General features: G+C 50.1%; 2 protein-coding genes across 2 annotated transcripts; both read right to left on the bottom strand.

Annotated features, from left to right (window-relative positions):
- Positions 1-6,284: 6,284 nt before the first annotated feature.
- Positions 6,285-8,039, bottom strand: Fam71a (family with sequence similarity 71 member A). The gene has a single exon (XM_036202569.1). The coding sequence runs from the start codon at positions 8,037-8,039 to the stop codon at positions 6,285-6,287; it is 1,755 nt and encodes a 584-aa protein (XP_036058462.1).
- A 5,405-nt stretch (positions 8,040-13,444) lies between these two features.
- On the bottom strand, positions 13,445-25,866 carry Atf3 (activating transcription factor 3). Its single transcript, XM_036202691.1, has 4 exons — positions 25,675-25,866; positions 19,536-19,779; positions 15,929-16,036; positions 13,445-14,820 (listed from the first exon to the last, which is right to left on the bottom strand). The coding sequence occupies exons 2-4, from the start codon at positions 19,773-19,775 to the stop codon at positions 14,623-14,625; spliced, it is 546 nt and encodes a 181-aa protein (XP_036058584.1). The 5' UTR covers positions 19,776-19,779; positions 25,675-25,866; the 3' UTR covers positions 13,445-14,622.
- Between the last annotated feature and the right edge of the window lie 1,043 nt (positions 25,867-26,909).

The raw sequence follows: 26,909 nt of genomic DNA, 5'->3' as shown, positions 1-26,909 counted from the left end.
TTGTCCTAGATTTACCCTCAACCAGACTTCATCAACCAAGTGCACCATCCCGAGACACCTGAAGGTTCCAAGCCTGGTTTATGGGCTGTTAGTTCATGTTAAAGCTCTAAGTCCTTGGACTGAAGGGTCAGGAGCAAAGTAGCTGAACCAGGTGTTTAAACTGTTCCTCGCTTCTCCCATAATCCTCCACCTGTCTCTGGAGCCTGGGGCTGGGACAGGTTCCAAGAAGCTAAGGATCCTATCATGGTGAGGTAGCGGATGAAAAAACGGAAACCAGTGGCTTTGGTTCCAGGCAGTCAAGATGGAAAGGAAGCTGTGGGCTTCCTTGGAGATCCACTATCACCTGTGCTCTTCTGCGCTTTCCAGAACTCCAATGCTGACTAAAGAAGGGCCTCGGGAAAGTCCCTCTCGATATCTTCCTCCTGTGTGCAGCACATCTGGGCTTAGTCAAGACCCTTCCAGGACCCATGCACTGTGGTCTTGGCATCCTGTTAATCTCTCAGTTTCCTAAGAACCAAACAAAGTTTGAAGATATGGAAGGGGGTGGATGGAGATGGGGTGGGGGGTGGTGTGGAGAGGTAGGAGAGATGAATGAGTACAAGAGAGGGAAAGTTCAAGATGGCCCTTATAATTACCTCAGGGTTGATCAGGTTTATCCAGGCCAGAGTTACCGCATCAGTGAGAGGATTGGTACCCAGAATGAAGCAAATGGTATTTTCCAGAGTGGCAATCACATAACAGCCATCCAGGATGCTCTCTTCCCTTGTGACCTGTCCATTTCTCTACAGAGAGGAGCAAAGTCCATCTCTCTCCCCGCAAGTCAGAGTGCCAGTCCTATCTGTGGAGAAGCCAGGCTCTCCATGTGGAGGCTTTACATGCTTATGAACAGCACAGCCAAAAAATGTAGTGGGCACTGTTCCAGGTGACTGAAGCTGGATCAGTGTTGGGAACTCTTTCTGGGGAGATGTGCACAGACATCGACTCTCTCCAGATTGGGCACCAACAACAGACCAAAGAAATTAGTTCACCCAAGCCCAGCTCAGTGAACAAGTGAATTATTGGGGCGACTTACAAGTAAACCAACAGCCCCGAGGACGGGCCCACCGCAGCATGGGCAACAGCCTGAGGACTTGCCACAGCTGCTGGAGCTCCCTGCCCTGCACAACCTGCAGGCAGCTGGTGTGGTCTGAGAGTCTCCACTTCCCCACTCCTGTTTCTGCATCAATAACCCTGGCCAGGGCCTTATGGACAGTGAGATTCTTCAGGTACTTGAGAGGTTTACTTCCAGAGCATATGAGTTTTGTTTACTTCCTGAGATTTTTCTTCCTCCCTCTCTCCCTTCCTTCCTTCCCCTCTCCCTTCCTTCCTTTCTTCCTCCCTCTCTCCCTTCCTTCCTTCCTTTCTCCCTTCCTTCCTTCCCCTCTCCCTCCCTCCTTCCCTTCCTTCCTCCCTCCCTCCCTCCCTCCCTTCCTCCCTCCCTTCCTTCCTTCCTCCCTCCCTCCCTTCCTTCCTCCCTCCCTCCCTTCCTTCCTCCCTCCCTCCCTTCCTTCCTCTCTTCCTTCTTTCCTCTCTTCCTTCCTCCCTTCCTCTCTTCCTTCCTTCCTCCCTCTCTTCCTTCCTTCCTTCCTCCCTTCCCTTCCTCCCTCCCTCCCTCCCTCCCTTCCTTCCTTCCTCCCTTCTTTCTTTCCTTTTCCCAGCACATGTGGAGGGCAGAGGGACAACCTATGAGAGTCAGTTCTCTCCTTCCACCATGTGGGTTCTGGGGATTGAACTCAGGTCCTCAGGCTTGGCAGAAGGTGCCTTTTTCTATTGAGCCATCTCACTGGCCCAACTTCCTAAGCCTCCATGAGCCTTTCTCCAGGACAGAGTGTTTCAGAAGAAATAGTCACACACAGAAACAGCTTCTCAGTGGCCTTGAAACATGTTCTCAGGGAAGCCAAATTAACCACTAGAGACCAACTTGTCAGGAGAGGCCACACACAAGCCTTCCCGTTAATAATCCTAGCCACATCCCCTTTAGCTATTCCCCTCAAGGCCCTGGATGTGAGCAAAGCTATCCTGGACTCTTCAGATACGGTATTTCTTGCCTGTTGACTGTAGGCAAGCATCGTGGTGATGATGGATCTCTGGAAAGCAAGTCTCTCCACATACTCAGCTCACAGTGGGAGCCTGAGTATGGGCTCCTGTGTCTGCCCCTTTGGCATTTAATCCTGGCTCCACCACAGTTGTCCCTGGGTAACCTCTAACTTTGCAGAACCTCCATCTCCTCATCTGTAAAATGGGAATGCTACTGTCTACTTGACAGGGCTATGGAGGAGGACATAAGCAGTGTTCTCCACAGAGTCCTTAGAGCAGGAGCTCTGTCTAACCTGCACTGACAGCCACTAATATGCTTTGGATGGCCTTGCACATGCCAGACAAGTGCTCTAACCCCACCTCATCCCACCTCGGTTTGTACTGGTGTGTGTGTGTGTGTGTGTGTGTGTGTGTGTGTGTGTGTGTATCTGTGTGTTGTGTGTATGTGTATCTGTGTGTGTGTATCTGTGTATGTCTCTGTGTGTATCTGTATGTCTATGATGTCTCTCTCTGTGTGTGTGTCCCCATCTTTGTGGTTCCCATCTTGCTTATAATTGGTGTTCATAACCATTTCTTGTGGGGAGAATCCCCACTGAGCTACACCTGGTTTGCCTCCAGAGACTTAGCATCTAGCCTTAACCCACCTTTTGTTCCTTAGTTACTTCTTGTTTTTCCTGTTGTCCTCTATGTGAATCTTGTCTGAGAGTGTCTCAAGGGTACAAAGCCTATGCAAAACTTGGTTGGGAAAATTCCAGCACACTGTGATACTCCTTAATCGAGAATTTGCATTTGGCATTGTCTCTTTGGAAGCTTAGTTAGGATGTTTTGGGGATATGGAAATCAACTTGCTGAAAGTGTAAATTGGAGAACAATAAAAATGCCCTTGGCTAATGGAAGGTGTTTCTCGGTCTGCCTGCAGCTGGAAAGGCTAAAATCCTCTGTAAGGTGCGCTGTGTCTTCTTCCCACAGACCGTGTGAACCCACACCCGTGCAACAACAGTTTCTCAAATGACTTCCAGGCTGCAGAGGGAACATGACACTAACCCCACACCTATTCTCTGTCCATCTCTTCAGGGAAATGACTGTGGTACAGCTGCTCCCGTCAGGGTGCAAGAGCCCTCAGCTGCCTGGACAGACAAGACACCCTCTTTCCCAGCTTCTCTGCTGTCACTCCTGGGGCTACCTGCTGCAGAGGTGGTGCCCCTAATGGACAGGCTGATCATCAGGGAATCAGCATTAGGTAAACTGTGGAGGGACAAAGGGAAAGGACTGTGACTCAGAAGCGACCACCCTGGCTCCCCTAGGTCAAGCACCAAGGGGCAGTACAGCATAAGGCCACAAGGGGCTCTATTGAGCGACTTCACACCCCTGGAGGTGGACGGAGCTTCTCACCAGCTCCTATTCCCTCTCTCTAGTCTCTCTGAGGGTGTCGATTCCAAAGCCCAGACCCTCCCTCCACACTCCTTTTAACGTCCTGCATGGGTTTTGGTTTTTTTTTTTTTTTTTTTTTTTTTTTTAATCTCTAAGCACATATTAAGCTGTTTTATACACTAACACTTCTTCCCTTCTTGCAGCCCTTTCCACAGACCATCAGGCCCCCTAAGGGAGGAAAAATACTCATTTTTCACTCTGCTGACCTTAGGCAATTGGAGTTCAGTTCCAAACCATGACCTTCTGACGGAGAAAGGCAGACAACTGTCCTTTTCACCTCTTCTATGTCTCCTGACTCTGCCCCTCTCTTTCCATAGCTGCCTAGGTCATGGGCTCTTCATCTCTAGCTGGACTTCCTAAAGGATCCTGGGCCTCCAGATAGCCCCTGCTCTTCAACTCTTTACCCTGGAGCTACAGGGATCCTACTTTGGTCAGGCACTGCCCTTCAAATGATTCCCAAAGGTCTGCATGTTCACACAGCTCCCCAGGTCACCAAAGCCTAGCTCTCTCCTGGCCCTCCAACCTCAGGTTATACAATTCTTTCCACAGCACCTTGATGTTTCAGGCCTGCCTTACTTCATAGGTCTTCCTGATCCCTCTCCTTCCCTGTGAGTTCCAGATCCACACTAGCTTCAGGAACCCTCCTGCAAATGCCCCAAAGACACATCTGTCAGGCAAGCTGCAACACCTTCCAGGGTTGGAAGGGCTCTGCACTCTGCAATGCCCCTTAGCACCTAGAATGGGTCCTCTAAAATGATGTTCTCAACACCATTTGCTGACCTGCCAGATGGAGGGCTGTGAGAAGGGAAGAGAGCGTGAATGCTAGGGAGCATTTTAGTTTGAGTGCTATGTGATGTTTATAGGGAGGGTTTGTTTTATTTTTTGTTTTTCTGACAGACTCACACTCACCTGGGTAGAAATCCTCAAATTAAAGAGATGTGGTATGATCTTTGTAAATTCCACACCCTTCTGTTGAAGGACAAGCTGGCTAGGAGTAAACCATTAATTTGGCTCCAGCAGGAGGAGGAAGCCCTTCTTGGAACTCTGGGTTAATGATTCTGAGGTTGTTTTCCTCACAGCCATGGTCCTATCTAATCTGCATGCTCCCTCCTTTCTTAAGAATAACTTGACTCACTCCAGTAGTCCCTCATATTGGGGTCAAGAACCTTGTTTGGCTGCAGGAAATGGTTGGTGTGGGCAGGTCTTAAGTCAGCCTCCTTTCTCAGCAGCAAGCCCTCAACCCCCATGCCCACCACTCTCTCTCCACCCAAAGTCAGCTTTAAGGATTTGACCCTGGAGGCCCACAGCCTTTCTGACATGAGCTTTAAGAATTTGTTTCTTGGAGTTGTAGACAGTTTAGGAGATTGGATATGGAGAAAATAATTCTGCTTAGCCTTTCAAGAGTTTAATTGGTGGCTGGGGAGATGGGAAGCAAGGCCTGGAATTCCAGGCAGGAGGTCTGTTTATAGCTACAGTGCAGGCAGGGGCAGCCTAAAGGGTGGTCTGGACCCTTCTTAGATAGGGTCAGCTGGCGTCTACTGTAGTTCAAAAACCAGCTCACAGTTCCAGCTACACAGTGTCTTCCCGGATCCCACAACCCCCTTCTCCTCCTCTTAATCACAGACAGTGCCCATGTCTCTGGAGCTTTCTGTCAGGGTCTGGTGGCCAGGCTGAAGCTACTCTCTCTTGTTCCTCAAATGGGGCTCTGCATAAGGAAGTGGGCTGAGGTGACCCTGTCCTGCAAAGGCCCCACTGGATGATGATGTAACCATCTCCCTCAGCCTTCTTTTTCTAATAACTAGTCATAGCTTCTTGAATCTTAAGAAGGATTGCTACATAAGGAAAAGGATTCAAGATATGTTTTGGGAAATATTACAATGCAGACATTTGAGACACTAGAATTGTACAAACAATCACTAACTTACTCACTCCTTAAATACAGCCAGGAAAGGTCCTTGCCACCAAGTTTGATGGCCTGAGTTTGATTCCCCAGGACCCACATGGTAGAAGGAAAAAAATCAATCTCCAAAAGTCATCCTCTGACTGCCACATGCTGACTATGGCATGTGTACACACACACACACACACACACACACACACACACACACACACACAAAACAGCCCCGAAGGTCTTGAGTCCATCTTGTTTACACGTCTGCTTTTCCTTCAACTTCTCATCTTGTTTTTGAACTATCCTATAAATGCAATGATGCCCTATTCTCTGATTTGCTTCTTTTCAACATTATGAGCAAAATTTACCTATGTTGTAATACTTGAATACCCCTAATGCATCATATAAATTCTCACTTGGTTATTTGGTCTGTTTCCAATGTTTGGACATTAAATCATTTTGCTAGGAATATTCTCATAGCTAAAACCACCTGACGGAAACACCTGAGTACAGATGTGCATTACTCTCAGGTGACAGATATGTGCAGAATTGCTAAGTCCAGACAGTCTTAATAACCAATGCTGATGTTCTCTCCCATCCCTGACTAGATCCAGGACCCTTATCCTTAGACAAGGAGAACACAGCCATAGTTGTGGGGCACCCACTTCAAGGAGAGGGAACCCTCATCCAGGTGCAGCCAGGAGTCTATGATGACATCACAGAATCCACTATGAGGTCACTCCTGAACTTCCGGGTATGGAAATGCAGAGAGCCCTTCTCCGGTAGGATGGTTCTTTATTTAAACTGCAGTGAGAACGCTGGAATGGACTCTAGGGACTCACCCTGGGCCCTGGGCCCTTTGCAGTTTTGGGCTCTCAGTTGTACTTTAAGAAGCCTCGAAGGTCACTGTCTCCATGACCTCGGATGTCACAGAACCAATGATGTCCAGGCCCTGGCCACTCTCACTCTCTATGATGGCCTCCACGTTGGTTGTCTCCAGTGTCTTGGACACGATGTCCACTTCTTGGCCACGCTGTGATGCCAGGCCTTTTGCAGCCAGGTTGGCTCTGATGTTCCTCAGAAACAAGCCAATTCTGCCAGGCCTCTTACTTGTAGTCACAGAGCTGGTGGTGGAGAGGGTCCTGCCTGATTTGTGGGAGCTCCGGGACTCCTTCATGATGGGGATATGGCTGACCCCCTTGTGTGACCTGTTGCGCTTGCTTCCCCTGGGGTTGCCTTTTTCCTTCTTCTCATCCAGAGTCGATCTGTGGCTGGATGATTTCCGAACCACCTTGTCCCCAGCTGTCTTGTGGCGACCTTCTCCTGTCCTGGAGTGGTGGGAACTCCTGCTGCCAGCCCTGTCTTTTGCTCTCCGCTCCCTTCTTTCACTCCTTCCCTTATTGACTTCGGTGTTGGCCTCGGGGGCTTTCTGCTGTCCAGTCTGTCCGGTTGTGTGTCTTTCACTCGGCAAGGTCAAGGCAAGAGTTACTGGATCAGTTGCTGTCTCTCCATCAGACTTGCTAGTAGGTTCTATTCTTGCAATTGCCATAGTCAAGCTTTCTTTTCGGGAGAGTCTGGGGGACGTGCTGGAAATATACTCCAGGGACTTGCTGGTCGCCCCTCCCAAGGCAACCTTCATGCTTTTCGGTGACATCTTGCCAGCACTTGCAATGGACAAATGGCTTTTGCTTCCTCTTGTACCCATGGACCCTCCCCCCGCTATGGCTGCATTGATCTGTCCAGAGCCTACAGGCCTGGTTGCTGCCAAGCTCAAGGCACCTGCTAGATCACCCACTGCCACTGCTGTTATCCCTGTCGATGACTCTTTGGCAAGGTCTTTTGATTTTGTTTTGGATGTGGATACACTGGGCATGGCGGTGGGTTTGGGGGAGTCATGATGGGTTCCCTCACCACCTGCAAAAGCATCCGAGCCGATCCCAGTAATGTCTGTGACCATGGGGAGGCTTCTGATGCTGACCTGGTCTGGTTCTCCTTTTCCTTGGGGATCTGCCACTGTCGGATTCGACTTGTCTTCTTCATCCAACAGAGGCATGCACACTATGTCCTCTGCTGGGATGGCATAGGTACTGCTGTTACTGTCCACAGGCGGCCTCAGGAGGTAGATCAATTTTTCCCAGTAGGTAAAGAGGTCATCCCGGCCCTCGAGAGGAGGACACAGCTGCAGGTAGCAAGATCGGCCAGTAGCGAACTTGAGGCGCAGCTGTTGTTTCTCATGATTGTGAACAGAGATCCTTACGAACTTCAGAGGAAGGAGCCTAGTGAGCTCCAAGGTCTTTGCAGACTTGCGGTTTTTGCCCTTGGTGGTCTGGCCTCGTCCAAGAAAGTCTTCATAGCCCGGGGCTGGTCGGGCCAGTAACATGACATCAGGGAGCGGGAGGATGGGGCTGGTGCACGCGATGCCTACAGTCACCATTCGGACACGGTTGTGCACATCAATCACTTCTCCCCGTTTGGTGATCTGGATGAAGTCACTCTCGAATATTGGTGCGTACTTGAAAATATCATACTCTCCTTTGTATAGTTGCCGTTGTAGTTTTCCCATGGTGGTGTTGAACATGCCGACGCCAGAGCCACTCTGGGCTGTGTAATACGGTAACAGAGACTCAGTGTTCGAGGTCATTTTGTGTCGAGAAAGGTGCGCGGCAAGGTGGGTTCCTGCGTCTTTCTTGGTCTCCGCAGATGAGGGAGCAGCAGAACTCCTGGATCACAGAGGTGGCACTTACAGCAGGTCTCTCAACCCCACCCCACAGGCCCCCAGTTTGCCTCAGAGCCTCCCAGAGGCCTGGGCTGGGGGTGGGAGCACAGATGACTGACAAGGGGTGCTGTTGGGTGCCTGGACCCCAAGCCCAATCTCTCCAAAGGTGTAGAGATGCAGGGTAGACTCCAGGGAGGTTTTCTTCGGGGTCTAAAAACCCTCCAACCTCCACCGGTGATATTTTGGAAAGCCCCCTGAACGTCTACAAACTGCAGCCCTAGTGGGAGAAGTGACCACTAGGGCCTGAAGCCCTACACAACCATATTTATCCCCTCTCCCTTTGTGACCTGTCACTGTCACATCCCCCTTTGTCCCATCCTCCAGCTGCCCTCAAGAGGACAGGCCTCCAAGTGGATGCCAAAATGAAAAGGTTTCACATGGAAAAATTGTATATGAGTTCTTCTTTCTTTAGCCCAACTGAAAAGATTCTAAGTCTATGGGAATTCAAGGGACAGGTGGACTTGAAATATCTGAGCTTATGGTGTCATTTTATTGGATAACCTGGATACTGGTCTTGATCCTTCTGTGATACCTCATTAAATGTGGATGGTGGTAATCTTTCATGGTGGCTCTGGCCTTTACTAAGATAAAATTAATGCTTACTCACACTGTGCTCTGTGTGATATTACTGGATGACCACCAACGTGCACTATTGTTACCATTCTCATTGCATAGGGTAAAGAAACTGAATCACCAACACCCACAAACTATGCTCTTTGAGTCCAGGTCTCACTATATCTAAGATCTTTGTTTTCAACTGCTATAGGACTTTACCTCTCAAGGGGAACTTGGGCCATTCAAATATTTTCAAACTGATTTGTTTTTACTACATCATGGGAAGTTGTGTGTGTGTGTGTGTGTGTGTGTGTGTGTGTGTGTGTGTTTGTGTGATGGAGAACCACTTTAGACGGTGGGCTGAGGTGGGGAGCTAAAATTACCCAGTGGTTTTTCCCTTTGGTTTTGTTTTGGTAGGGGACCATTTACTCTCTTAAGGACCAAAGACTTTTCTTCCTGCTTTTCTACATTGTGCTCAGGGGTGGGAGTAGAAAAGAGAAGTCCTTAAATTCCAGGAGCCCATCCAACCCCCTCTCCCCTGCCCCCCAACAGCCCTGCTGTTGGGGAGAGCTTTGGAAATCTGTTTACGTCTGACGTCATGACTGTCTATGGCCACACCCACATAGTTAGCCAGACTTGGGATTTCCAAACTGTTGTCACTTGGACCCCTACTCCAGACTCTCCCAGTTAGTTTGATGAACTCTTACTCCAGGCATTCATCCCATAAGGACAAGGTTATCTATCTCTCTGTGAAAGCACACACACCTGCTTATTAACTGATAGATGGATGAGCAAAGTATAGATCTCCGTACAGTACACTATAAGTCAGCCGCGAACAGAATGGAATGTTGATTCGTACTTCAACACAGCTGAACTTTGAGACTTCACTAAGTGAAGAAGCCAGACACAAAAGGCCACAGGACAGGCAAGCCCAAAGAAATGAACAGTTAAGTAGTTTGCAGTGTGCTGAGATGGGACCTGGGGAGTGACTACCCTCTGGTTGCCAGTCAGTGGTGGCTACACAGCACCTTGCCTGTACTCAAAGCATTTGAATGTTAAATATTATGTCTTGTGTCTTTCCATTCATGCACATAACACATACACTCTTGGAACTCCTGTTCGAAACCGTTTGGTTTTAAAAAGCGTAGCCTTCAATCTCGGGTCAGTCGAGGGACGTTGAGCAAGCTTTGGAGTCCCTACTTCTTCACCTGTGGAATGGAGCAATGCTTTTGAGGAGTGGATGGAATGACCCCCAAGCCCCTGTGCTAAAGGCACCAGGAGTCCCTGAGCTGTGCGGAGGTAGGGCCCTATGGGAGGTCCTGTGTCACGAGGATGTGCCTTTAAGGGAGACCATGGGACCCTACCCTCACCTCCTCTTATACTCTGTGCTTCCTGGGCTGAAGTGATTTTGACCCACCACACACTCCCTCTCAGGATTTTGCTGCATCCACACAGGCCAGAGGAACAAGAGGAACCTATCATGGGCTAACACTTGTAAACTGTGAACCAAACCAGACTTTTTTCTCTTTTTCAGTTTTTCATGCATGTGTGAATGGTGTTTGCACATGCACAGGTGGAGCCCAAGGTTGATTTTCTCAGGCACACCCAGATATGGAGACATGGCTACTCTGGCTAGCCTGCTTGCTCTGGGCATGCCCCTGTCTCTGTTCTTTAAATCTAGAATTACAGGCAGGCCACCATGTCCACCTGACTTCAGAACCCATGTCACATAGGTTCTGAACTCGGGTCCTTACACTCATGTGGTAAGACCTTGAACCACTCAGCCATCTTCTTAGTCCTGCTTTCCTCTTAAAAATGTCTTACTGTATTTATTTTGTGTGAGTGCGTGTGTGTGTGTGTGTGTGTGTGTGTGTGTGTGTGTGTGTGTGTATGCGTGTGTGTGTGTGTGTGTGTGTGTGTGTGTGTGTGTGTGTGTGTGTGTGTGTATGCGTGTGTGTGTGTGTGTGTGTGTGTGTGTGTGTGTGTGTGTGTGTGTGTGTGTGTGTGTGTGTGTGTGTCTGTGTGTGTCTATGTCTGTGTGTCTGTGTGTCTGTGTGTGTCTGTGTCTGTGTCTGTATGGGTTGGGGGCATGTATGCGCCATAGTACACATGTGGTCAGAGGATAGCTTGTAGAAATTGAGTCTCTCCTTTCATTGTGTGGGACTGGACTCAGACTTGACAGCAAGACCTTGACTCATGGAGCCATCTCACCAGCCCATCATTTCTCTTTTTGTTTATCTCGGGTAATTTGTTACAGTGACAGAGAGCTAGCTAACACATGGAATGATGCATGAAATGTCTAGCATGTTGTCCTAGTCAATGAATGCTAGCTGGAATTAGCATTCAACCTCATTCATGCTTGGCAGCTCAGTGCAAATTTCTTCAAAAGTATACTTATTTTTATATTTTGAGACAAGATCTCACTGTGTAGCCCTGGCTTACCTGGAACTCACTAAGTAGACTAGGCTAGCCTTGACCAGAGATCCACCAGGCATGTACCACCTAGCTTGACCCCAGAGCAATTTTTGATGAGACCAGAAGCGCCTGGAGTTTAGAGCCACAACCCAGAAGAATGTTCATTGCATGAAGCCTGCCTCCTTCCAGGCAGACCCAGACCCAAAGACAGCAGCATCTGACCTCAGAAGAGACATTTCCAACAGGCTGGAGGCATCTGAAGAACTGGAGGTGGCCCTCCAAATGTTTATTCCTCCTGCCCCATCTAAGTCTATTCTCCCAGACTCCTAGCCTGGCTGCTCCTTGTGAAGAGTGGATGGGGAGGTGGGGAAAAGAGTGGGGGGCGGGGTGGAGGGGTGGGGAGGTGTTGCAAGGGATGACAAGTGTCAGCGAAGCTCGCTCTTTTTAAATGCCAAAGCAGAAAACTTTTCAGATTCGTTTTTCTCACAGGAAGCATCTTTCCCTCTCCTCTCTGACCCACTGCCATCTATTGACTTCAGGGAAGTACCTCTACCACAGCCGAGGGATAAGGGCACTGCGGGTTTTTGTTTTGTTGTTTTTTTATTTCCTCCCCTCCATTAAGATACAGATTAGCTAGATTGGTAGATGACTCTTTACTGATTGGGAACAACCAGAAATACAATCATGCCTGTGACATGTTTAAAGGGACCACATAACAGTTTAAACAAATGGGTACATAGTGCCGGCAAGCCGGCTAAGCCAGTAAAGGGTTTGCCTCCAAGCTTGATGACCTGAGTTGGTCTCCAGGTCCCATGTTGTGGAATAAAGAACTGACTCTCAGATACTGTCTCCAGACCTCCACTCCTGCTGTGGCTCACCCCACCTCACAAACCAGTTAATGCAGTTTTCTTAAGGACTGCGTTCAGGGGTGGTAGCAGAGAGGCCACTTGTTATTTCCAGCTTCTTTTACACATGGCCACTGAAAGTAAACCTGTGTCTATTGAGATTTAGACTCCCCTGCTGGCTTGCCAGGCAGGGAGGGCTTGCTGCAGGGTTCTTGATTAGCGAGCGCAAGGCCTAGGTTCAGTCCCAGTACTGCAAATGGGAGGAAGACAAGAGAGGGAGAAATCACTGGGTCAGGAAATTCCAGAAAATTAGCATTACCTTTCTTGGAACAACTTTATCCATCTTGTCCAAAATTGTCCCACTTCCTTCCCCAACCCCGTTCCCATTCTTTCCTGATATTTGAAATGCACAGGTGTGCTGGGAAGCGCACATCTGGATGTTAACAGGTCTAGGATACTTGTGTTTGAGGAGCACTGTGGCAGAGGCAAGCTCAAGAAGGCTCAGCATGTGAGTTCAGTTCCCAGGACCCACGCAGTGGGAGGAGAAAACGACCCCTCCCACAAGGCGCCCCCTTACCTGCTAAGGCATGCTATGGCGGCGCACACATGTGCCATCCCCTTTGAAACTAAATGTAATTTGTGAAAAGGCCCAAGCTGAAAACACGTGTATGTTTTAGGCATATTTATATGATCAGAGAAACTGATGACTAAAATATTTAGCTATTTGAATTTTACATTAAAAAAATCTATCATAAGCCAGGTATGATGGAGCAGACCTTTAAACTCAGCATTCTGGATGCAGAGGCAGCACTCTGGGAGTTCCAGGCCACGGAGGGCTACACAGTGAGACTCTTAAAAACAAAGAAACTATCTTAGTGCCAAACAGTTGGTGTGAAGGACATGTGTAGTGTTGTTTCAGGGTTTATTGACGAGAAACTGAGCATCAAGCAACAGATGGAGGCTCAGGGTTAGAAGTCATCAGCCTGGGCCAGGTCTCCATGGGCAACTGCACTCATGGGTGCACCCCTACACAAATATACATGCACACATATACTTAAAAATAAGTTGAGCCGGAGAGATGGATCAGCAGTCAGCAGCAGCAGTCAGTGCTCTTGGAAAGGATCTGGGTTCCACTCCCAGCACCCACATAAGTGGCTCATGACCCTCTGCAACTCCAGTTCCAGGGGAATCCAACGCCCTCTTGCGGCCTCCTCAGGCACTGTATGCATGTGGTACACAGACACACGTGCAGATAAAACACCCATACACATTAAAAACAAACAAACAAACAAACCCAACTGCCCTATCTAGTGTTCTCCCCATGAACAAAGGAAGGCGTCCCCAAATACTCAATGCTAATCACCCCATAACAGAGAGGCAGAGCTACTATTTTCAAAAGACTTAGTAGAAACCAGCCCAACACTTTAGGTTTACCATGTCTTATTCTGATATTTATTATGTTGACAGGCTAGGAATACTGGGATAAATAATACTTTCTCTCACAGAAAATTGTAATGATACAATTGAGTAAGATTAAACACTCTGAAGATTTCACAGAAACGTCAGAATTTTAACAGTAGCCAGAGTCCTGGTGACCAGAGGGAGGGGCCTCCCAGCTGAAATGCTCTGGGCCGTATCTCAAAAACAAAAACAATGCCATTAACAGTCTACAGTGCAGAAAGAAGCCTGGTCCTGCACTTGGCTTCAAACACGCTTCTTCACGGGCTGTGGTTTCCGGCCATGATGAAAGGAAATGGGAGTATCTTTGGCTCGCCTAGTCTAGAACTCACTCCTGACCCGTCACTGAGTGGGAAGGAAGAGTCCTGCCCTTTGGAAGTTGGACTTTCTTTGTGCCTTCTTTCTGTGACATTGTAACAGTTTGCAGCCAAGGACCTGCTGTCAAGCCCAGGTTCTTCCTCAGCAGTGGGTTCAGGAAGAGGAGGCGTCCTCTGTCAACACAAAATGGCACAGCTGGCCATCAGGCCACTTTTACCCCTCTGGGCCAGGAAAACTTATGTGGCCACCTGAATGCTTTTGAGGGATACTGTCCATGACGGCAGACTCCCAAACTCGCAGAAATCAGTTCTGATGAAACTCCTGGAAAAATCACGACAGCGTTGTGCAAGACAAACAAACATCCAACTAGCACAACGCCTGGCTCTGAAGCGAGCACAGTCATTCTGGGGCGTAGCAGCGTATTTTCTAGAAGCACACCCTGGCCATTAGACAACCTCCATAGTGAGCATTCCCGCTCCATATTCCCTAGGAAGGATGGTGTCAGCTGCAGTGGGGGATGTGGTCCCACCCCACCTACCGAGGCACGAATCCCATTAGTGGGCATCCTGCTTTGCATGGGACCCCAGCCAGGGGCCAGCTAGATCATCTGAGAATGGCCAGGATGGTAAGGCCTAAATCCTGGAGTTAGTGAGACAAGGGATGCTCTTGCTCTGCGCCGCAGTTCACTCCGGGGCAGAATGGGACAACGCAGTAGTCACCACTGACCCTCCTGCCCCCGCGGCTCTGGGCTGCTGAGATTCTCGAAGTGCACAGGAAGCCAGCGTTCCAATGGCTTCAGGGTTTAGGGTGGAAAAGGAGGATTCAATAAGGACTCCCCAGTTGCCCCCCGCCACTGTTTAGCTCTGCAATGTCCCTTCTTTTATCTGCTGGATAAAGAGGTTCCTCTCATCCTCTGGGGTCCGCCCATTCTGAGCCCGGACAATACATGTGGGCCGGTGCAGGTTGAGCATGTATATCAAGTGCTGCTTCTCATTTTTCAACTCCTCAATCTGGGCCTTCAGCTCGGCATTCACACTTTCCAGCTTCTCTGACTCCTGAGGGACAATGGACAGAGGCGTTATGGAGGGAGCCAAAGATCGGCGAGGTAGGAGCAACCACCTGGAAACCATGGATGGGGCTCATCAAGCTGGAGAGGTCTGCTGGGGGAACCATCCTACCCCAAAGATGGGAAGTCAGAACTAGGCAAGGGGTGGTATAGACCCTGGAGAGGCCTCTGAAATTGGGGCTCATGTGAGCGGAGGCTTGGAGATACCACTGAGCCAGGCTGCCTTGCTTGCTGAGGCTGCCTTAACACTAAGGGCTCAGAGAGGGTTGCTCCAGTTGGCTGTCTAGGGCATCTGGTCCCCACAGGGCCTGGGGTCCACACTGGTGGTGTAGTGTGTCCTCTGAACTTCTGATCTCACCAAGACTCATACCCACAGAGGTGTACTCAGAAACACAAAGCTTCCCAGGTTTTCACTGACCCTAAAGCAAAAGGCTGAGATCCCAGGACCAGAGGCACACACCTGGGGGAGCAGACATGGGCCCTGCAGAGACTTCCAGGCTCCGTGGCCTGCCTTGCCTGTGAACCCATGCTGTGAACCTCTCGTGTTCCTTTTGGGGTGACAGCCTGCCAGGGGACTCAAAGTGCTGGGTAAGCAGGGGGAAGGGAGCAAGATGGAGACCCAGGCAGGAACACAGTACTACTTCCAGCTTCCCAGAGCAAGCTGGGGAGTAAGATAGGCTTTGCTTGAGAGTCAAGGCGGTCGCGGGATTTATTGTTTTGTTCTATTTGGTGAAACTGGCGAACAAAGCCTCGTGAACCTGAAAGTCTGGACACTGCTGGGGGTATGTGGACCGGTTTGAGCCACAGCATGCCTGTGGAGGTCACCAGTCCTCTCCTTCCACAGTATCGAACCCAGGTTGCTGGGCTTGCATGGCAAGCTCTTTGGAGCCAGCTTGCTAGCCCTGGATACTGAAGTTTTGCAACCCACAAATCTTCACTCTGTATATCCAGAGTCCTCTCCTTCATGCTAACAGCATTGCTCCTTCCTCTGCCCACAGCTGGCATTTCTGCACTACCCACAACCCCCTCTGCCAATGGCACAGGCTGATGAGGGCAGGCTTAGGCACCGTGCAAGGGCACGCTTGGCCAGTACTCACTTTCTGCAGACACTCGGTCTTCTCTTTTTTCTTGTTTCGACACTTGGCGGCTGCAATCTTATTTCTTTCCCGCCGCCTCCTTTTCCTCTCATCTTCTTCGGGGGCCGCCTATAAAACCCCACAGGCACAGTTAAGCCACCGTGAACCCAAAATATCAATGCTGTGGGTATTTTGATTTGGGGATCTTGTTTGTTTTTAATCACATGTGTGTATGTTTGTAAATCTATGCTGGTCTGTGTGTAGATCTACCACATGCATTCATGGTGCTTTCAGAAGCCAGAAGAGAGCGTTGGATCCCCTGGAGCTGGAGTTACAGGCTCCTGTGAGCCACCCAATGTGGGTGCTAGGAGTGGGGTGCTGGGAACTGTAGTCCTCTGGAAGAGCAGCAAGTGCTCTTAACCACTGATCCACTTCTCCAGCCTCATGCTCTAGATTTTTGTGTGAACTTCCTACATACACGTGCATGCATACACACTTGAGAATAAATAACAAAATCTAAAATAAAAATTCTATTCATTAATAGAATTACATTTGAAATTAGTAAATTAAAATCTAATCTACTTTAAAAATACATTTGGATTTTGAAGGAATTTCAATTTTAAATTGATAACTATTGCTACTAATTATAAGTGTGTCCTTTCCTCTGAGGCCAGGAATTACCTCCAGATCATTCCCTGGCCACACTCTCTTGTTAATAGTGCTGATTTGGGAAGTTACGAGACTTTCGGGATGGGAGGCCCAGCTAGTGGAGGAGGGAGACACGGCCAGCAGGTGGGTCACGGCGCAAGGAGGGAAGGGTTATAGTCCTGACCCACTTCTATCAGAGCTTTGCTTCTTGAACCACAAAGATGTGCACAAGCTCTCACCACTGTGCACAAGCTCTCCACTGTGCCCAGAACTTCCCCAGCTGCCATGTCTTCCCCGTGTGAAGGACTGTACCTATCCCCTGCACTGTGAGCCCAAACACACTTCTCCAAATGTCACCATTCAGTCACAGTGACAGGAAAATAACTAACCTTTACAGGAGCACCACGGCACACCCTTCCCATGAAGTCTGAGCTCCTGGAGAAGAGGGACTTGAGACCATTAACAGCACTAAAATGGTATTAGCTCACAGCTGGATGCTACTTGGGGTAGTGAATTGAACCATTTGTCGATTCAGCCAGCAAATCATACTGATGTCCTGCGCCTCATTCTGAATCAATACTGGGGCTTTCAGAGAACAGAGCCCTGTTCAGCTTTGGGGAGTACAGTCCTTCATGGATGTCCACCCAGACCCGATTCAGTCTACAGACTGATGAGCAATGGCCACATCTGGCCACTGAACTCTGCTTAAGGCCAAAGTCCATGGTGGGCTGGCCAATGTCAGACCCTGTCAGCTTTAGGAGGCCATGACTGACCCACTCCTGACCTTTTCCTATCCTTTTGGACCAGACGACACTGACTGTGGGTTGAGATGGAGGTCTCACAATCTAGAGAAGCAAAGCTCAGGAGAGAATAATGGAAGAGGAATTTCTGTCTTTCATGTCTCAGGGTCACAGACCCAATAAATATAAAAACCACACACACAAACACATTAGTGCATGGTGGGTGCACAGAGAGATGGCTCAGTGGTTAAGAGCGTTTGCTGCTCTTGTGGGGAATTTGGTTTGGTTCCCAGCATCCACATGGTGGCTCACAACCAGGGGACCCAAAACCCTCTTCTGGCCTCCATGGGCCCCAGGCATGCACACAGTGCACATACATTCATTAATCTTCTCCAGAGATTCTCCAACTGTCCTGCCCTGTCCATCCACATGTCTATCTAGCCTCCCTTCCCCATTTTTTCCTACTACTGTATCTTGTTGTTTCAGACCATATTATTAGGGAAAAAAATCTCCTAGAATGTCCCAGGCACTCTCCAGTACTGGACTTGATACCTGCAACTGTTTTGTGGGACCCTCTCTGACCTCTGAGTTAGCTGGGAGCACAGTTAATACCCCCAACGGCATCCATGGCAACAGCATCATAAATAATGCCTGTTCCCATTCATTGGATGCTATGAGCCAGGTTCCCCTCAGACCTTCCACAAACGTCAGTCCTCAGCAGGAGAAATCAAACAGTCATGAAGACTATCACCCAGTCTAGCTTTACCCCGGTGCTAGGGATCAAACCCCAGACCTTACACTCACCACTGAGCTGTGACCCCAGTCCTCAGCCTCTCTTTCAAGGCATAGCTTTTGCACCAGCTTCGCCCCAGGGCTGCAGTCACACACATTAAGTAAGCCTGAACTATTCCCAGCTGAGAAAGGTTAACAGAGGCGCAAGAGTTCATCTCTGACGCTCTTGAAGCAGCAAAGTCACCGGCAACCACGGTTCAGTAACCGAGCCTATTATCCCAGGAGTCTTATGGGACGGTTTCTCAACACAGAACAGTGCATGTGTAGGAGTGGGTGTGAGCCCAGAGCACTGTTGCCAACAAGAGCAGGGCTACCTCCTGGTCTTTGGGTCCTGATGGTGATGAGAATCACCATCACACTCCACTTCTTCAGAAAGACTCCATAATAACTCACATCTTCAAGCACCATGCGTAGTTTGATGACGCCCAGCTCACATTTGCACTTTCTGATCGACAGCTTACGAGGACACAATTTCTGCTCTTGCTCCACCTGGCCTCCTACAGTCCCAAGCCCTGAAGCAAACGGACACTCCCATTCTCTTCCACACGCCATCCATACCTACAGCAGCTCTACCCTCATGTTAGATCCAGAAGCCAGCCACATCTCAGCACTAGCCTAGCCTGGAACTTCATCTTTGTACATGGAGGGTCCCTTAGGGAATACCCTTCCCACACGACACCCTCTCCTCAAGTCCTAGCTCCAAGGCCATGACTAGTGGCATTCTCCCTGCTCTCCTAATTTAAAATGACAACCTCACCTTTACCTATTCTCTGAACACCTTTCTTTTCTTAAAAAAAAAAAAAAAAAAAAAGAATTAGTTTCATTGTATGTGTACAAGCCTTTCCCTGCACGTGTTTTCATTTACACACACATGCTTCTCTTGCCCCCCTTCTGGTGTTCTTAAAAAGATTTTGTATTTTGCATGCATGAGTGTTTGCCTGCATTTACATATGTGAGACACGCTTGTGCAGTTGCCTGCAGAGAGGCCAGAAGAGGATGTTGGAGGCGCAGACAACTGTGAGCCACCAGGTGGGTCCTGGGAATTGAACCTGTGTCCTCTGCAGGAGCAGCAAATGTTCTGAACTGCTGAGTCATCCCTTTGTATGGGTCTCTCCAGCTGTTTATTTACCACAATTCTCTCTCTCTCTCATATCTTCGTATGTCTCAGAATGACCTCAAACTCACCGCTCTCTAGATCTTCCTGTTCCAGCCTCTTGATCACACACACAGGTACACTGTATCTGCTTATTCACAGGTGCACACTCTACCTGCTCATTCGTGTGTTCTAGGCTCTATTCCATTATCCGTAGACAATAGAATTGAAGCTCCCCAAGGACAGTGCTTTTGTTGATTCTTATCCCCAGCTCTAGCCTCCTGCATGCTCTGGACCATGGAGTGGGTGTGATAAATGCGTACTGAGAGAACAGATGTGTGTTGGCAGAACCCACCTCCGATTTCGTGACTGACATCTCCAGGGGTCTGTTGTTGATGGTAACCGACTCCAGTGCAGAGGACATCCGGTGGCACAGGTGCTTATTCTGGATGGCGAACCTCAGCTCTTCCTTGACAAAGGGTGTCAGGTTAGCAAAATCCTCAAATACCAGGGATCCAGGAGGTGAGAGGCAGGGAACGATGGCAGACGCACTGACCTCTGAGGCAGAGACCTGGCCTGGATGTTGAAGCATCATTTTGCTGAAAGAAAAAATTAAGCCCAAACTGCTTCAGGGGTCCTGGGGCATGGGATCTAACCATGCCAAAGTATAGCCCACCCCAAAGTCCCATCAGTCCCTGGGCTTCTGGTTTGTTTCATTTCATGCCCGTCTCTTGCCCATGGCTGGAGAATTACAGGGAATAAGTGAGAACATATTACTGTTGTTTTGCTAAGTGGACATGTTGTCAAACTGTCTCCTAAGTATGTATGTTCACCCCTGACCAGTGCTGTCCTCAACCCTGGCCAGCTTCTTCCTGCAGTGCTTAATGCAGGCTGGCTAGGCAAAGTGCTGAGAATAGGTGGTTGTCAAGTGTTCTGTTCTCAACAAGTGCTCACTTACGAGAGCACACACACGTTCATGGCTCAGGGAACAACGGGGGCTAAAAGGACGAAAGAGCAGGAAGATGGGGAGAGCGTTGTGAACCCCTGTTTTCTGGACACGACATGGCTGTTCTGCTCAGGAACCCCAGGCAGCTGTGGTTACCTTCAGAGGACCCTGTAAGATTGAGCCTATCAACATTCCAGCATGGATTAGGTCCCAGCTTGAGGTCCCAACCCTTACCTAGGAGCTGTTAGCAGTGAACCCCTGCTGGTGAAAGGGGTCACTTAAATTCAGTTGTGTAGCCACAGGCTAAGTTGCCCATATTCTAGTAACTAACCCCAGACCCATGCTCACGAAAGCTACGCTAATTAACGTCAACAGATCACCAAAAAGGTTTTTTTTTTCATACTATCCTCATTGTGAGTAAAACAAATTTTTATATTTTTGGTTGTGAGCCTAGCCTTAAATGGCTGAGCCATCTCTCCAGCCCGTAAAACAAATTTTTAAACACACAGCTCAAAGGTGACTGAAAGTTTGAGAGGGCTGACTTTGTGATGTAAGCTCCTCTTCTATTAGCTTGGCTGGTATACAGAGTATGCAGATGTGGCCTCAGTCCCCCAAGAGAACAAACAAACAAACAAAAACATTAAAACCCAAACCAGCACCTTTTGGAATCCTGGTTTTAGTCTCTTTTTCAAAAAGAAACTGGAAAGACACCTGAAATCAAAACAAATCTGCCAGTGAGTGGAAGTAGAAGCAGGAAGCTGGGGCCTTGAATTCCACGACTCTGGCGGAAGTTTCTCCTGCAGGAAGCTGGGCCTGGGAGTGGGAACGAGGAAGCTGGGTGTGTTTCTTTACCCCAGTCCTTGGGCAGGGGGTGGTAATGGTGGAAATTCAGGTTCTTTGGGAACAAGGAGCCCCTTCTTAATGAGAAGGCCGGCAAAGCAAAGGACTTCCGGAGAAGATCTGGATTTATGGGGGTGTTGTTTAGCTCTGAGGTACAAGGAGAGAGGCTTGGAATAGGGGCAGAGGGGACGGGGAATGGGCCTGGTCACAAAGGAGCAGGTCATTCAGCTCTATGCGACTCAGTCTTCATCGGGAAACTGGCTGAGAACCCCCCCAAGCCAGCAAACCAGTGCCAAAACTGTCCCAGAGCAGGCTCGGCACTGGCCCACGCCGCCTGATGGCCTCATCATTCTATAGGCCTGCTAATCCACAGGGGCACTAAAGGGACACCAAGGGCAGAAGTCATCTGGAAAAACACCCTGAGGTCCTCTGCTTTCCCAGCTGGGACTCCCACCCTCCCCAAGCAGGAGCAGTGAGTGAGCAGGACTGTATCTGCCTACAGTGGTCAGTCAAGTCCCAGAGGACAGGAAGTCTTCTGGCAAATCTCTCACATTAACTGAGATTTAGACAGAGCACACCAACGTGGGATAGTGCCGGGCACGGGGATTCCTTTTGCTCGGCTTCAGAACTCATGGTCTTTATACGCTGCATACCCGAATATTTTCTTCACTCAACAACAACAAACAAACAAAAACCCAGAGCAAAAGTTTGGAGAGTGAGTGGAAGCAGATGGGAAGTCCAGAAAGAAACCGTGGCGGGGCTACTAAGCAACAATTCCCAGGGAATCTCTGAACTCTGTTCAAAGAATTGCTAGTCTTTTTATATCGAGTACACACTCAGCTACTGCCTGCATCCAGGTGGAAGTTTAAACGGGCTGTTTTAGCCATAAAATTCCCAAACCAGGACTAGAAGGAAAAAAAATCAGGATTTGGAGACTACTTAGTTACGTGTTGTGACTGTACCCTAGTGGCTCCTTTTTCTTCCCCAAAGGTAGGCTGATGACAAGTACCCCATTTCCCCAAGAGTGGTGTGAGGGACTTAGAAAATCATGTAAGATGAGGCCCTGGAAAACATCCATACCACCAGGAGCTTCACTGGTCCTCCAAGGATCTCCTGCAGAGGGCTGGCTGCCCTCCTGTGGAGACTCAGTGGGGTCTGTCTGGTCACCTTTTCTGATGTTAAATGTCCCTGACGGTGGAGATCTAAGGCCCACAGGTGGAGGCAGAAATTCCAGGCCAGCAAATGCTGCCCTCCACTAGTCAGGAGAACTCAAGAAATGCATACAATTCACTCCCAAACAGCAGGCACCAAGAACTGAAGGCCCCTTCACTGACTCCTGTCAGCTTGTGGCTGGGGCTGTTCCTCTGGCTTCTGAAGCACCCGAGCTTCCCCTGCTTTCCAGTTTTACCCAAAACAAAACAAGCCGCGAAAGGATGGGATTCAGAGCTGCCGCTGGCCTGGCCTGGCCTTCGTTTGCAGGACTGGATGGCTCATCTGCACTTAGAGTTTGAGCACAGCAGTTGAGTTTGTCCCTTTAGACACCCAGCTAAGTTTCCTAATGAGCCCCTGGGGCTTAGAGTCTGCTGTCTGGGACTTTCCCCATCCTCCTTAGAGTAAAGACAGGAAGAAACTGAGGAATGTCAATGGTATGGAATGTTTTTGTGAAAAGCTGAGGGTGGAGCTTATTTGGGGACACAAAGCATGTTGTAAAGTTGTTAAGAAAGCCTTTCTGCTAATCAAGTGGCTCCATCTGTAAAGATTCGGGCTCCTGTTCTTTCTGGTTGTCTTGGATAGTCACCTCCAGAGAGTCAGCCTAGAGCCAGGCTGTGCCCACCAGGGAAACAAAGTCTAAAACTTGGGCTTGTTTTCAGGGGCCCTCTACCACACCCAGCACAGCAAAGAGGGGAGAGCTGAGTGAACTCTCTACGCTGATCATAAAACTGTCTTCTGAATTTGCTTCAGGACTGGCATTCTGTTTCTGCTTCATGACTTCCAATCAGAAACTGGGTCATATCGTTGGCCACATCATTTTCAAGAAAGTGAAACTTCACTCATTTATTTAACTGGAAGTTCAACTCCTAGATTTTTATTACTGAGTAGGTACAATGGCTTTGAAATTTCACTTTTGATTCCCACTTCCTTCCCCTGAGCCATCTGCAAACCAACCTGTTAGTAGTCTAGTCGGGAGTGGGTAGCCTTTCCCTGGCTCTCCACATCCTGTCTGTCTCCTGCTTGCAGGCTGGTGCTGCAAGGCTGGGCTTCAGGGTCAGCGACTATCTCCAGGTCTCAGTCTGCCACTCAGTAACTGATCACCCACTTGGGAGCCGGAGGCTCCCTGACCTTCAGTTACTATCTGAAAACTCTGACTGAGCTGCCAATTCCCTCCCCAGGCTGTGAAGAAACACACACACACACACACACACACACACACTTGAAAACATAAGAGATCAACACACACACACACACACACACACACACACCTTCGGACTCCACCGTCCCCTTCAGGGAAGCTGATTTGGTTGCCAATTCAGTGTAGTTCTATTCGTGGGGAACTGACTGGAACCCTCGAGAATTTCAGGTCCACCTGTCATAACTGTATGTGGCCCTGAGTTCCCGAGACACCAGGTAACGTCCACTCCACTATTGCTGGTATCAGCACTTCTCCACTGCTGTTGTGTTCTAAAACCCTTTTCTCTCTTGAAGTTTCTGTGGTGTCCTGGCCATGTCCCTCCTCCCCTGGCTGGATTACCCTGGAGCCAGTTCCTTAAGGAATCAGTCACACAGGCTCTGGCTAAAGGTGCCTGTAAGAGGGACCCAGCCTTAGAACTGTCTAGATCAGATCCTCATTTTGTCATTTAGTAAACTGAGGTCCAGAAGGGAAGCAATCTGCCTAAACTCACAGAGCAGGAGGGTGGTCCAGTCCAGCCGAGCTGCTGAGACCACGTTCTGCGACAGCAACCGTAGGCAGAGCCAGGTAGCAGTAGGTCAAGAGTCCCACATCTGGAACCTTCACAGAGGAGGCTTGGACAGACAGGAAGGGGTCACATAAGAAACGGGTGTGCAGACAAAAGATTTAGATAGCCACAGACGATGGGCGCTTGGTCTCCACCTGGTCAGCAACCTCTGAAAGCTCAGGAACAACCTCAACCTCGGCCCCCAGGCAAGAGCCTGTCTGTGGTAACATTATCCCACAACAAATGCTACATGCAAAACATGTGCTCTCTTGGTGACACATGCCTGTAATCCCAGCACTTGGGAACTGAGGCTGGAGGATTGCCATGAGTTTGAAGGGAGCCTGGGTTATATAGGGAGACCCTGTCTCAAAAAAAGCCAAACATGGCAGAGGGAGAATAAAAATTTTAAATAATTGAGCTTGGCAACTCCCTTAATTGAATAAGAAAGCCTGTGATCTACATGTGAACTTAAGGAAAATAAAATAGCTAGGAGGAAGTTTAAAAAACGGGAGTTGAAAATGAGTGGGGTCGGAGCAGAGAACCGACCAAGAGAAGAAAGATAGGAGGCAGGGATGGCAAGGGAAGCCCCTCTCCCTTCCTGCCTCAGAGAATGGATGGTTAGAAACACCGGGTGGGAAGCCACTTTCTCACCCAAGATCCCTTTCTGGCTCCTTCTATTTCGGTTATTTCACTCTAAAAACTGAAAATCTTCAGTCAAAACCTGGCCCGATGAACCACACAGCACACGGCTCTAGCACAAGCAGAGAGGTGCTGGGAGTGGTGGCCTGTAATCTCAGCACTTGGGAGTCTGAGGCAGGGGGATCACCAGGAGTTTAAGGGCAGTCTGGATTACAGAGTGAGACAACCCCCAACACAATACACACATACAACAACCCCCAACACACACACACACACACACACACACACACACACACGCTTGTGCAAGTGGTTCCACACCCTGGTCCCCCCTCCCGTTCGATCCGGTCCCCGAGGTTCTCTTCGACTACACAAAGCAAAGAAATCCAAGGACCGGTTATAAGAAAGCCAGAGCCAAGGCAACAGCGAGCGAGGCTGGAGCTGACGTCCCAAGCCCAGACGCTCGACTTCAGCTGGTGCCGGGACCTCTCCGCACTCAGCCCCGGGGCAGCGCCGACACTAGCGCTCGCCGCCTCCAAACTAATCCCAACTCACTTTCGCTCGCGGCTCTCTACGCGGTCCTGTCGCCTAGAGCTCTGCTCCCGGGAGCGCAAGGCGACCTCCAGCGGCTGTGCCGGGACCTCGGACCGAGCGTTCCTTCCCCATTCATTTCGCTGGGTCCCGGGAGCAGCGCTTCCACCCGCCGCGGCCACCGCGCCTCTCTGCGGAGTTAGGAGGGACCGGCTCCGGCTCCCGCTCGGGCGTCTGGACAGCAAGTGAGGGACGGAGTGGACCGCGATCCCGAGAGTGTGGGTCACCCCCGCGCACCAGCACCCACCACCCACCCAGACGACCTCTCCTAGCTACAGGCTGAGAGAGCGCGATCTCCTCCGTTCCTGGGCATCTTTCACGCCTCAAAAGAGAAAGTTCGTTCTTTCACTTTACTAGAAACTTCATCTCAACTCAGAGCGGCAGCGCCAAGGAGCAGTTCAGCCGAACGACTGTAGCGCGGGAGACTAGAGCTCCAGTCCCAGGTAGCTCAGGGGTCCCGGGGCTGGTCACTTATGGGGAGATGAGAAGGGAAGGGCAGCTCTCCACCGCGTAGCTCTAATGCTTACCTCCAGTCTCCGCTCGGGGCGGCCAGGGTCCAGAGAGCGGCCAGAGGCGGACGCTGTGTCCCGCCGGCGGGCGAGCACCAAGGACTCAGTGGGAGCGCGGACTAGCCGGTAAGCTCCGCCGGGGAAGCACCGTGCCCAGCACGCCTCGCAGAGTGAGACTGTGGCTGGGAGCGCGTTGCATCACCCCTTTTATAGTCCTCGCGCGGGCAAGGCGCTCGCTTAACTCCAAGTTACCAATCCCAGGCTGACGTAATGCTATTAATAGCTTCCAGGGAAAACTGGCCAGAGGAGGGGTGGAGGAGGGCCGAAGGCGGGGCTAAGGGTGGGTGGAGACGGCGGAGTTGGTGATGCAAGTGCGAGAAGGGGCGGTCACCGAGCGTCCTGCGCGCCTCGCACGCCCGGGACACACACACGCCCGCCCTCTCTCTCCATATCAGGCCCGGAGTCGCCCGGGCGCACTGCCAGTTGTGCGTATTCGCCGCTGCGTGTTCCAGGCATGAGCCAATGGTGCCCAAGCCAGCGCCATGACTCCACCGCCCTGGCATCTCTCCCTCCGCTAGATTGGGGAAGGGGGAAGGGTGCTCGGGAGGCGGGTCCTGGCAGTGGCCCAGACTAGGTGAGGCTGGGAAGCGGGCACGACCTTTCTCAAAAATGCGTGGTCATTTTTCCAAAACTTCAGGAAAAAGCGCTTTCTCTGGCCAGAGGCTTTGCTCAAGGAGAGGGCAGGGAAGGGGGAGAGGTGACAATCTCTCGCGGGAAGCAGGTGCCCAAAGTTACCGTCCGGTGAATCCACACCGTTACCCGCCTGTGTGACCTCCGCCGCCGCGGGCCCCGCTAGCAGCCGTGGGTTAGCGCAGACGTTGGGCCGGCCTCGTGCTCCCACGCCCGCGGCCCCAGCACACGCAGGGGCCTCCGGACTCGCCAGGAACCGGAGCTGCTAGTGATAGGACGCTGTCAGTTTGGTTTGGGGCTTTTAATAACAACCACAAAACATTTTAAATGAACAGGGAATTCTCAGCGAAAGCAAGAGGAAAGATCTGGGGCGATCAGAGGCCACCCAGCGCAGGGCTAAGGAGGGCTGGGGAAAGACGGCTGGGGGTCTGGGCAAAAGGACGCTTTGATCTCCACTCGCCCCGCCTTGGCGGAGGTGGGGGACAGGGGGTCCGCCTGGATGTCAGGAAATATTGAGAAAAAAAACCCATCTCCAGGTTTCTAGTTTCTGTCTGCAGGGACAG

This window comes from Onychomys torridus, chromosome 11 (assembly GCF_903995425.1).
Source record: "Onychomys torridus chromosome 11, mOncTor1.1, whole genome shotgun sequence".
NCBI lineage: Eukaryota > Metazoa > Chordata > Mammalia > Rodentia > Cricetidae > Onychomys > Onychomys torridus.
Note: the sequence above shows the minus strand (reverse complement) of the source record. Positions and strands in the feature narration are given on the sequence as shown.

Coding starts and splice junctions, on each gene's coding strand:
- Fam71a (XM_036202569.1), bottom strand. CDS start 8,039: ATGACCTCGAACACTGAGTCTCTGTTACCGTATTACACAGCCCAGAGT.
- Atf3 (XM_036202691.1), bottom strand. CDS start 19,775: ATGATGCTTCAACATCCAGGCCAGGTCTCTGCCTCAGAGGTCAGTGCG. Junction 16,037..19,535: donor TGTCAGTCACGAAATCGGAG/GTGGGTTCTGCC, acceptor GGGGTTTTATAG/GCGGCCCCCGAAGAAGATGA. Junction 14,821..15,928: donor AGACCGAGTGTCTGCAGAAA/GTGAGTACTGGC, acceptor ATTGTCCCTCAG/GAGTCAGAGAAGCTGGAAAG.